We start from the raw sequence: 13005 nt of genomic DNA on the forward strand, positions 1-13005 counted from the left end.
TCTGTTTTTACTACTTCTTAAGCTTTAACAATTCATGACTTGTTTGTGTGTCTTCAAATTTTCCTGAATTTTCACTGATTTACTTCCCTGAATTTTCTGTTTTCATATACAAAGCAGTATAAAACCAGCCAGGATGAAATCTCCATTTAAGTTCTATCCCCAGATATCTGTGCATGTCCTGTATTATTTTTCAAATATTGTTGGACATGCCAGAAAGAGATAACCCTTTCCAGTGACAATTAAATCAGCAATTCAACCAAATCATGGACTTCAGTAAATTCCGGGCTTTGGCATACGAATGTTTGATATCAAATTTGTATAAAAATGAATTGTCATTGTTTTGTTCATCCGACAGAGAGTGTTTTAGAAAGAGGGAGTGTGTAGCATCAAGAAAGGGAGTTCCCCCACAATGCAGCACAAGTCCAACATGACTTCTAAATTTTTAATTTTCAGAATAATAACTGTAACGACATATTTGATCTTTTGATATGTCTTTCATAAAAACTCATTAAGGAAAAACCAAGACATTAGATTTTATCATGAATAGATACTATGAACATGGAGAATATGAACAAATAAATATATCAAGCTACAATCTCTACATTCGACACATAGATAATAAGGTGGGTGATACATCTATAGCGTCAAGCTTAATAAATATTGCAGAAACTTTCAATAAAGAGCTGTTCTTACCAATACTCTCTGTGGGCATCACTTCTGGCACAGGTGTTTCTAAAAGTGACATTTACAGAAATATGTACGATATTAAAAAGAATGTGCACCTCTGCATACAATCTGTTCCATTTGAACTGTCATCAAAATCCTACAACCTTTATCTTTTAATTATGTTCTTCCTTAGAAAGACAAAATGTACATTGCTAATGGGGCGGGGGTGGGGGTTAATGCACAATAATCTATTTAATAGCAATAATCATACAAGGTACCCTAGATGATGATGAACTCTTTGATCTGTTTAGATGCTCCCCTTCGGAATTAAGTCGGAATTAGTCACAATCGTCAGCTTTTTTTTTTTTTGACGATCTTATTGCTAATAATGTAAACTCATCTTCAAAAGATATGTATAATGATTTTGATTTTGAATATGACTCCCCTCAAATTCCTTCTAAATATGTAACTGTTGATCAGTTTAAAGATTACACAAAAGTTTTTTACAAAGTATATTTTCTATGTTACATTTAAATATAAAGAGTATCAATAAACATTTTGATGAGTTACAGATATTATTAGATAATCAAAATAAACAACAAATTTCAGTAATAGGTTTAACTGAAACATGGTTATCATTTGACGTTAATTTGCCGTATGCATTAAATGGTTATGAGTTTATTGTTAATAACAGAGTAAACAGGACGGGTGGTGGAGTCACTTTTTATTTATCTAAAAAAAATTGAATTTAGTGTTTGTGATGAATTAAATGTAATGAATGAAATTGTAGAGAATTTGTTTGTGGAAATTTGTATTCCGCAAAGTAAGAATATTATAATTGGTATTGTTTATAGACCCCCAAGTTCTAGTTCCAAGGATTTTTTGAATTGTATGACAAATTTATTAAAAAGTCCTTTATTTATCAATAAAAGCATTTTCATAATGGGTGATTTTAATATTGATTTGATTGAGAATGACATCACATCTCAAGAATTTCTTGAAATGTTTTTGTCAGCCTCTTTCTTCCCACTAATTTCGAACCCAACTCGTGTTACAATTCACTCCGCAACCCTCCTTGATAATATTTTTCTAATTCTGTGCAGATTTTAAATTCTGGTATAATTCTATCCGATATAACTGATCATTTCCCTATTATAACATGTTTTGATCTTAAACATTTGGTTAATAAGTTTCAATTTTCTTCATTTAGACGTAGAGCTTCACCGGAAAATTTGGCTAGCCTTGGTGCTTGCTACAATAGATAGGGCTGACTGGTCTAGTGTTTATGATAATGATGACGTAACTGCATCATTTGAAAATTTTCAGAGATTATGAATAAATATTTAGATGATTATATTCCTAAAATAAAAGATAAGTTACTTAATTATAAAACGTCTCTTAAACTTCCATGGATTTCAAAATCTGTTCTTCGTTCAATAAATAGGAAAAATAGGTTATATTATAAATTCAAAATGAACAAAACTGAGAAGTCAAAAAATAAATACACTTCGTATAAAAATATTTTAACGAAGATTATACGGTTGGAAAAGAGGAAATATTATATGATTGAGTTAGAGAAATATAAACATAATATAAAGAATACATGAAAGATATTGAAGCAGGCTATGAATATATCAAAAAAGAAATTAGATATTACAAAGTTAAAATATGATAATAAAATTGTTGAAGATCCTAATGATATAGTTAATATATTTAACTCTTATTTTTCAATGATTGGGGAAAATCTGACAGAAGAAGGACCACAGTCAAATACGCATTTTTCTACATTCTTAGGTCAACCTAATTCTAGTTCTATTTTTTTTTTTGTTCCAACTACAAAATATGAAATAATAGATATTGTTACTGCAATGAATAATAAACGAAGTGCCGGTTATGATGATATAAGTAATCATATCATCATTTGCTGACCCACTTTCACATATTTTCAATAAATCTATACTAAGTGATGTTTTTCCTGAAATTATGAAGAAAGCTAAGGTTTTTCCTTTATTTAAAAAAAGGAGACGAATTTGATGTAAGTAATATTATAGACCCATTTCTTTGCTTTCATCCTTATCTGAAATGTTGGAAAAATTGGTATTTGTAAGAACAATTAATTTTCTTAATTTTCATAATGTTTTTACACATTCTCAATTTGGGTTTGGTCAGAAACACAGTACCATTCATGCCCTTTTGAAGTTTATTGACCACGCCGCGCATGCTATTGATAATCATTCTCATCTTATTGGTATCTTCCTGGACTTCTCCAAGGCCTTCGATACGATAAATCATGACATTTTATCATATAAATTGTCACATTATGGAATACGGGGGAAGGCCTTGGAGTGGTTCAGGAGTTACCTACAAAATCGAAAACAATATGTATCTCTAAACGAGAATGACTCACATCTAGAATTTATTAAACGTGGCGTCCCACAGGGTAGCTTATTAGGACCTTTACTTTTTATTATTTTATATCAATGACTTTTGTATCATCTGATATACTCTCATTTATACTTTTTGCTGATGATTCCAGTGTTTTCTTTTCTCACCGAAATCCAGATACTCTCGTAAGCATTGTTAATTCTGAATTGAAAAAAGTTACTCAGTGGATAAGAGCTAATGAATTATCACTTAATCTCCAGAAAACTAAGTATATGCTTTTTAGCAAATCTGTAGAAGCTTTGCGCACAAATATCAGTTTTGATGACACTCTGTTAGAACGTGTATCTCATATAAAATTCCTTGGTATCACAGTGGATGATAAATTTTCATGGAGACCGCACATTATTAACTTTAGTACAATCATTTCACGTAATATTGGTATCATAAATAGACTCAAGTGTCATATTCCATTGTCCTCTTTGTTGACCTTGTATTTTTCTCTGATTTTACCGTATCTTAATTACGGACTCCTAGCATGGAGTAGTGCCCATCAAACTTTATTAGATAAATTATTATTACTGCAAAAAAAAAAAGGTACTTCGTATCATATGCGGCGTACCGCCACGTTCCCATTCAGAACCATTGTTTACTGAATATAAGATTTTGAGAATAAAAGATTTGTATTTTTTTCAGCTTCGTCAGTTTATGTTTGATTACAATGCAAAATTTGCATTATAATTAAACATAAACTGACCAAGCTGATACAATGAAACTCATTACATTGTCTAGTGGGGTGATTATGAAAACACTTGATTCCGTGGAAACATTGAATTGAAAATACTGGGAAGTGCATTTATTGCACTTCCCAGTATTTTCAATTCAATGTTTCCACGGAATCAGTGTTTTCATAATCATCCCACTAGACAATCTAATGAGTTTCATTTGCCCCTCTTGAGAACTTTATTAGCTCAGAGTACATTTATATACACCGGTCCTAGATTTTGGAATTCATTAAGCTGTGAGATAAAAAATTCCCCTTCTTTGCATTCTTTTAAACGCAAGCATTTCTGTTAAATCCTCTTTGATATATTTCGTTATTAGATCTCATCAACCTCAGGGTTCATCATTCATCCACCAATCTTTCGATTACTGACTTCATTATTACGTAATGGATTACAAGGATTATTATGCAATAGCCATTAAATCCCTGCACAGCTGCGTGCAATACCATCCCTCTGACGCACATTCTCAATCACCCCCTGTTCCATTTCCCTAGTTCAGCGTTTAGGCATTCTCTTATTCTCTTTTCCTTTCTCTCTCCCCATTCTTTCCGTCTTTTTTGTCAAGTCGTGTCATGTTTTTTTTTTCCTGTCTTGTATCGTTCTGTCGTAAATTATACCCGTGATAAGTATTTGTAAATAAGTAATTCATAAGTTTGTTCATTTTTTGAGTGGTTCACAACATACAAGCTTGCTTTTTAGTGGACCTCTCAGTTCTATTTTTTTTTTCTCAACTGAAGCATAACTTTGTACTTTTTTGCTAGTATGCATTCCTTTGTTTATTTGTAGCATTTATCTTTTACAAAGTCGAATGTTTATGTTTATGATGTAATTCCAAATATATTATGCGTTATGTTTTGTTGGAAAAAGAAGAATGAAAAATAAATGAATTGAATTGAATTGAAAAAAAGGTTAATCACACAAGAGTAAAAACTCCCAAAGAGCATTTCATATTGAAGATGTTCCTAATACTCGAAATGGCTAGAAAATGCTGACAAATAAAGTATACGTGTATATTGCCAGATATGACACCTGTGTGTGGTGTGGTGTCAGATGGGTAAGTGTGAGGGGTTCGCAAACCCTGTGGGTAGTGAAGTGTGGGGGTGATGTGGCTTGGAGTATTCGGGACGTTGATGGCGCTAAGAAATTGAATTAGATTAATCATTATACTCGACTTCTCTCTTACATTTTGCCCAAGATCATGCACTGAATGTGTGCGTGCAGTAAAATACACACAAATTATAAAAGCGTGGACATACATACAAGACCTGGTGCATAATCACTCCAAATAGTGCACTTGCATACATACCGTAATTATCCACGCGCTTTCAAGTTTATATACAAACGTATTACTGAAAACACACATGTGGATAATGTGCTTCTAATACAGAAGCAGATATCCGCACATAAATATATCATAATCCATCCGATCCTAGAAACATGAATATTATTCCTATCATTTTATTCAACCCCTTCATTATTGATACTGTAAACATAAGTGAATACTCAATAATCATTAACACTTTTCATAGGTTCTGGGTGCTAGATTAAAACGAGTCCTGTGAAATGAGAAAGGGTGAATGGAAAATTAAGGATCGGCATTAATTCCCTGTGGGCGTAAAGGTGTGAAATTGGGATATCCAGTACGATTCTAGATTGAGTATGATATGGCTTTCCTTCTTTTTGATGAGTTCGATGCCTGTGATTTGTACATCCTGAACTGAATGATTTTGTAGGTTAAAGTGCAAGGTGTAGGGAAGGATTTTGCGGCTGGAAGTGCTGTGGTTGATAATCTCAGAGCTTGTATTGTTTAGGCGGGTGTGCAGAGACGTCTGGGTTTTACCAACGTACTGCAGGCCAGAGCATGTGATGAGGTGTACTACCCAAGATAATTTGCAGTTTATAATATGGTCTGTGATGAAATAGGTTTTCTTTGTTGATGAGCTTGTGAATGCGTGTGTGTCTTGGATGTGTAGCTGGTGCAGGATGCATTTTTTTTTTTTACTTGCATTGGTAGAAACCAGGCGTTGAAGAGCCGATGTCTGTAGGCGTACTGTGGATCTCATGGTGAGGTTGGGTGGGGTGGGTTCAGAGAAATGTGTGAGTTGGTGTTCGTTGATGATTCAGAGCTCTGTATAGGGCGTCTTCATGAATATTGCGTCTACAAGCATGGATATTGTTTGAGTTTGAGTATGTTCTTTATGGTCTGTGGCTGGAGTGTGTTGTTTGGGTAATTTGTCATTCACAAGCATGTCCCGTAGCCTTCTACTACGTCGGTAGGATGTGATGGGTGGCCTTGGAAAGATACCTCGTAGGGTATCGCACTCGCTAATAATGGAAAAATGTATGTGGATGATGCGCAAGACGTTGACTGTGGCGGGTGTGTATGTGATAGGGAAGTGTATGTTGTTTGTTGTGGTTCGTTCCTTGTATGAGAGAAGATTTCCCCTAGTGCAATTGTGATCATATGCTCGCGAAATTTGTTGGTTTACCATTTTGGGGTTGTAATTTCTGTCTTTGAGGTGCGATTTTAATTGTTCCAGGTGATGAGAGGTCTTGTCGGGGTCCCGCGTAACCAATCAGTGGTCAAAATAATCGAAATGTCCAAGTTTCACAGAAACTTTTTGGGAAATATTCTTTAGACAGCTCCAGATCGAGGTGTCTCTTGTATTTTTTTTTTAATATATTTCAAGTGAGGCAATGAAATATTAATACAATTGTGCACCCATTATCTGGAATCTCCGAAGTCCTCCTGTAGCACTTGTGTAGAGAAAAGACTGACAGCGGACGTTAGTGTGGAGATCACGACAAGTTGACGGTTATAATTATGTTTTGTATGTTTTTATTTCCTCATTAACAGGACAGATCGAAGTGCGCAATCTCGAAGCTGTTCCCCTCTCAGCATCATCTGTAATTGTTTCATGGGAACCCCCCGCTGAGGGCGCAAACCTCGTCACGGCGTACGCCATCCTCATCTGGGATGTTGCCACGGGACAACTGATTAGCTACAGTGTCGAATTGCCGGGCGAACATAGCCTTCTAGTCAGTGATCTCATTGGTGACACGGAGTATGTGATCGATGTAACGCCCCTTGGGAGGAAGATAGTGTCAAGGACCGCCAGTACCACCGTGGTGCCTCCAACAGGTGAGTCTAGAGATTGATGAGGCCAAAGCAGGAAGTCACTTACAAGTACTTAACACACGCTGCTTGTGATTACAGTTTACTATTTCGAAGTTTTATTATCGCGTTGGTTCATTTGTGATCCGAAGGGATCATAATCTGCAGATGAAATGATTCTTTTTACTCTGAAGCTTACTGTAATTATATCATAAACTAAACAAAGTTTATCATTCCGAAGATTCGTTAATCCGAAAGCAAAATAAGGCTCTTTATTTTAAGGTTTGTTAATCAAAATATGATCAAATGTTTGTTAATATGAAGGCTTCTTAAATAAAAGAAGACACACACACACACAGATATGGTTCTTTAATTCTGAAGGTTTGTTTGTACGCACATTACTTCGTTTTCAGATTACCGAAACTCAGAAATTGCGAAACGTTTTACGCCTCCTCCATGAAGTGTCAACGGAGGCATTATGTTTTTGGGCTGTCCGTCCTTCGGTCCTTCAATCCGCAATCAATTTTGTGGACAGCGTAACTTAAGAATATTTTGAGATATCCAGATGAAACTTGGCATGTGTATACTTGAGTGAGTGAAGTTGTGCCTATCGAATTTTTGGATGCACATGCTGAAGGTCAAAGATCAAAGAGTCAATGTCAAATAATACAAATTTCAGTTTCCCCCATATCAATGCAGTGCATGCATTCATTAATTTTTGTGAAACTTAGTATATGTAGGCCCTACTATGAAATAAAATTCTCCAGGGAGATATTCGGGTCAAGAGGTCAAAGGTCAAAGTCATAGGTGAAGAAACAATGTTAAAATGTTATTTTTCCCATGTCTCAAATGGTGCAATATATTTTCATGGTCTACGAGCGCCGGAAGCGGGGGGGGGGGGGGGGGGACACAGGGGGCACTTGTCCCCCCCTCCCTTCCCCTATACTTTTTTTTGGGGGGGGGGCAAAACAAGTTTTTGACGAAAATGAACAATACAGGTACTTTTCTTGTCCAAAGTTGTTAATTTCATATCTGAAAATGCAAAATTTGTTCGTTTGTTTATTTGTTTTAGTAGTAGTTGTTGCCATGATGAAAGAAATCATGGGCGTACATTCTATAAACATTATAATAATATCATAAGGATTCAAACCTACGACTTCCTGATCTCCGGACAGGCGTCATCTTCACTAGACCGCCCAGCTTCCGCTCGACATCAAGTTGTCTTTCTAATCCTTACATTATGCAGCGGGTAGTGTTATATTTATGTTGATGTGATGTAGGGCAAATTGACAATCGGTTCCAATAAAAACATCTCAACTGAAGGATTTCATTAATTTGAATAAAGATATCAAATACTGGGGGAAAATATGAAATTGCCGATGTCTGATTTCCTTTTTTGTGATAAGATGGCGATAAGATTTGATATTTCACCACACTGTATTTCAGCATACCAACGTGTTGTGAGAATGACTATGTCTTTCAAGGAAGATCATACAATAGTTTTGAATTATATTGGTTCATCACTAGCAAATATTTGCATTGTTACATTATTCTGGTTTAGGATCTACTATCGCTGCAACTACTCAGAGCTCGCACAGTCAGGGTAAGTAAAATTTGTGATTTCACGACTGACCAAAAAAATCCAAAAACTCACTTGTTCAACATGTTCAAGTACTGCAAACGACCACATAAAAGCTCAATTCATCATTATCTATTCATTCTGGAACACGACAGTCCATATTTTGATAATCACTAAGCTCTATATGGATAATTGTAATGAAGCATTGTATTTAATAGAGAATGGACTAAGTGTCAATAAAATTGGTTGATTGCACCAAAAATGTTTTTATTAGAGATGTACATTCTACTTGAGACTAAAGAATCAAAACAAAAGTATAACTGACAACCATGAGCAAATAAATAGACAATAAGCCTACAGATGGATGAATGGATGGACAGCGATTCATATTTTATTCCGGTATTCCACTCCGATGCAACTGAATATTTGAAACATTTTGTTCTGCTCACGTGTGTACAAATGGACAGTGTTAAATTTCTCATTTAGCATGACAGTATAATATAGTGGGTCAAAATTTGACATTTTTCTCGTCTAACGGAATTATGCTGAAGGGTTTTCAATTATGAACTGGACAAACTTCTTCTCTAAATTCTATCACATGAATGAAATATATATGACCCTGCATCAGAAAATTAACAAACAGTGAACATCCTGGGCTTCAATCCTTTCTTTGGAACAGTGAACTTGGAATCAGATGGTGCAGTTGCCGCCATCACCTCTCCGAACTTCCCGCGAGACTATCGCGACAACACTAACGTGTCGTGGAGTGTCACAGTTCCATCGGGATGTCAGCTACACGTCCACTTTGTAACTTTCGACACTGCATTTAGAGACTGGCTTCACATCGGCGACGACCATTCCTATTTTGGACCAGTCAAGCCCTTTGACCTCGACGTTAACTCTGAACGCACGTTGATTCGATTCGTTTCTAATGACAGATCCACTAGCACTGGATTCAATATAACAGTGCAAGCAGATTGTATGCAGGGTGAGCACTTGATTATGTCGTTAACATGATGAGTTTTATTTTCCTTTTTTTTCTGTTTATTTTCCCTGTCTGCATTCATCAAGCATAAGATTTACAAAGTCCGACTCAGTCGACGGCTTTCCAACTTCGCATATTCCGCTCAAACTCAGAGACCCGCCTAAACCGATCAATAAATCGCCAAATGCCACAGTAAAATGAAAGCGTTTCTCGCGATTCCGTTCCTCTTGTCAATAGTTTGCATTTTATGTGGCGATTGACTAGCAAGAAGTGTTTCATATTGGATTTGCGAGCAAATTCTAAGTTTATGTCACTGTTTTGTGGGCAAAAGTAATATATTTACTGGGCATTTTAGAGAAAAGCAATTTTAGAGAAAAGCAATTATAGAGTTGTCATAGAATTTACACCGATGCAAAGCTTGGCATTTTCTTTACATACATATAGCGGCAAGATCAGAATAGTCCTACATATTGAAGTGTTACAGGCCATTCCTAAGTTTAGATATACTGACTCTGTGGTGGCAATTACTATGGGAACTATATTTTTTTTTTTTAGTTATTTGCACAATATATATATATATATATATATATATATATATATATATATTATATAATATATATGTATGTACTACCCTTTTTAACATGACAGCGATACTCCACAGAAATTAAGTTTTTCGTCTCTTACGTTGTATATAATTTTGTTAATAGGAACATCAAATGATGAATGATATTTTCTTAACCGTAGAAAACCTTTGCTATCGAAATTCAACTTCCTTAACTTCGATCCAAATCTTCGAAATCGAAACATTTGTTGTTGTTCTTATTTAGTATGAAAGTCATAAATAATAGTGTGGTTATTTTTGCTATTAAATCTGCAGGTGCAGGCACAACCGAGCAACTATTTGTCCTGGACACAGACGGTAAATCCTTTATAATTATACAAGTTATAATGAAATTAATTATTCATTTTTCTGCTTCCAATGTTCAAACAGTTCTCAAGAGGTTGAATGCTTTATTGATGAAAATTATAAGTTGCAATCCAATCATACTTTCCAATAAAATGTAATATTCTCTGTTTAATCTATAATCTGTTTGATGCTTTGTTATTGTAGCCAATCATATTTCTCTTGATATACGACCTGTCTGTTGTGGTGTTGCATAGGAACACTTCTATTAGCCCCACTTTGCATTCTAGTCCAATTTTCTTTGGATTCAGTGCTTCAGACGTCTCAGGATTTTTTTTTTTTTTTTGAATGTTAATATTAATTTACAGTTAAGTTGCATTCATCTTGCATTGTCAATTCGTTGAGACGTTTTAATACTGCTTTTCATCTTTTCAGGTGGAAACGTCAGGCTTGTTCCTGGGATGACCTACCGCATCGCCTCACCAAATTTCCCAGATGACTACGATGATTTCTCAGATGTCCTGTGGTCAATCAATTCTCCTGCTAGATGCTCACTCAACGTGGAATTTCTCAATTTCCGAACGGAAAATTCCTTTGATTATGTGAAAGTAGGACCAGGTTCGACTCAGGCGGATGCAACAGCAGAGGAAACGAGAATCACGGGAGACCGTGAGACGCCGTTTGACGTTCTGGTGAATTCGACGTCAGCCTTTGTGTACTTCCACAGTGATGGGTCCATAAGATACTTTGGTTTTAGGGCTGACTTGACACTCCAGTGCCAAGAAGGTGAGTTTTGAATACATCAGCTGCCAACGGATATGAAATTGAAAACATGACAATTATTAAAGCTGTAACGGATTTCCGAACAATATCATCACCCGCAGGCACGCAGTTTGATATCTCAACCCATCTGAATTCCGTTTAAAGACGAAATGTGGGCAAGGAAACATACTGCGAATATTGATGTACCTGTGATTCAATATTTTGAGAAAGCATTGTTGTTATTTCCTTTCTGTTTTATAACCCCCATAATAGCTTCTGCGTATAACAAATGTAATAAATAACATTTCTTGAAGAAAAAAAAAACTAGTAGGGGCCTATATATAAAAAAGGCATAAGAATATCCGTCCCAGGGAACAAATACAAAGAAGATAAAAAGAATTGTCGCTATCTGAATTTTGTAATAGGTTTAAGTTAAGTTTTGACACTATTTGAACACAGCGGCGTGTTTTGAGAGTGACAAAGTCTTGAAAGCTTGATCACGTTTGAGTTCTAAATCGGTTGGCATTCTGCACCAATAGCAAACATTTATATTGTTATATGATTCTTGTTTAGGTTCAACTATGGTCCCAACTACCCAAAGCTCGCACAGTCAGGGTAAGTAATATTCAAGATTTCATGACTGACAAGCATTGGATATCCAAAAGTTTTCTTGTTCAAGTCCTGCACACGACTATATATATATACGTAATATATCAAGCCATTATTATCTACTCATTCTGGCACATAACATTCCACGTGACATTTTAATAATCAGTAAGTTGTCATAAAGGTAATTTTATAAAGTATTGTATTTACCACAAAGAATTTACTTTAAGTGTTATTCAAATTGTTTTGTTGAAATATTTTTAAAGCATGTTGGACTGTTTTCATTACCAATGTTTCAATACGCCTTCCAACTTTGACATTTCTATAGACCAACTACGATGTCACACTTTACCCCTACAGTCCCATTTCTCCCTTGCGTCGCACTTTACCCACGGGTGGGTCAACTTCTCCCCAAAAATAAGGTTTTTTTTTCTTTTCATTAACTGCAGAAAATTGAGAACAGTGCCACCCCCAGCTTACAGCTCTTTATGTAACCTACCATATGAACCTTCAAGCCCGAAAGGAAATGTAATTATCGCTTCTATAAAAAGATAATTAAGAAGAAAATCGGCGAACTTGAAATAATGTCCCACTTCTCCCCGCCCTCCCGTACTCCAGAACTTCAAAGGTCCAGTTTACCTTTGGGAGCAGTGAGTTTAAAAATGTTCAAGATATCACTTTTGATGCATATGTGTAGGTCTGTTGTATCATAAAACATCCTACCATTAAAAAAATGCAATAAAGCCTAAACTATAAAGAGATATCAGTATTATCAGTGTATATCAGATATCAGTGTAGACTGTCTAGTCTGGAATCATTCTTATGTTATACCATTTTGACAAGTTCCATTGTTCTTTTCTTTCTGTCGAATGGCCGCCATAAATTCCCTGTAATGAAAAAAAAAAAGACCTTTAGAAGAAACTTCATATGAGCATCCCCCTCAAAAATGCAGCTTAACCAGTCCAAAAATACAAAAAATAAAAAATAACAATGCACAAGTATTTTGAGGACAGAAACCAGAAAATTTTTGATGTCAAAATTTGGTAATGATTGAAGTTATGAATTGTGATTTTATTACGCTATATTTCATCACATCTTTTTGCTTTTGAGAGTGACCAAGTCTTTCAAGCTTGGACGTGCTTGCGTTCTTTTCTTTTTATCTGTTTTGCATACGGTACTTTCATCAATAACAACCATTTGTATTATTTTAGGTTCAACTAT

At 35.3% G+C, this 13005-nt stretch overlaps 1 protein-coding gene across 1 annotated transcript in view; it reads left to right on the forward strand.

Annotated features, from left to right (window-relative positions):
- The window catches only part of LOC140240514 (uncharacterized), a 56395-nt gene extending 44594 nt beyond the window's left edge, over window positions 1-11801 (forward strand). The window contains exons 3-7 of the mRNA XM_072320280.1: window positions 6691-6975; window positions 8510-8551; window positions 9207-9515; window positions 10390-10431; window positions 11752-11801. Coding sequence (XP_072176381.1) covers window positions 6691-6975; window positions 8510-8551; window positions 9207-9515; window positions 10390-10431; window positions 11752-11801 — 728 coding nt within the window. The remainder of the gene's footprint in view (window positions 1-6690; window positions 6976-8509; window positions 8552-9206; window positions 9516-10389; window positions 10432-11751) is intronic.
- The last annotated feature ends 1204 nt before the right edge of the window (window positions 11802-13005 follow it).

The sequence above is a fragment of the Diadema setosum genome, chromosome 17 (genome assembly GCF_964275005.1).
Source record: "Diadema setosum chromosome 17, eeDiaSeto1, whole genome shotgun sequence".
Classification (NCBI taxonomy): domain Eukaryota; kingdom Metazoa; phylum Echinodermata; class Echinoidea; order Diadematoida; family Diadematidae; genus Diadema; species Diadema setosum.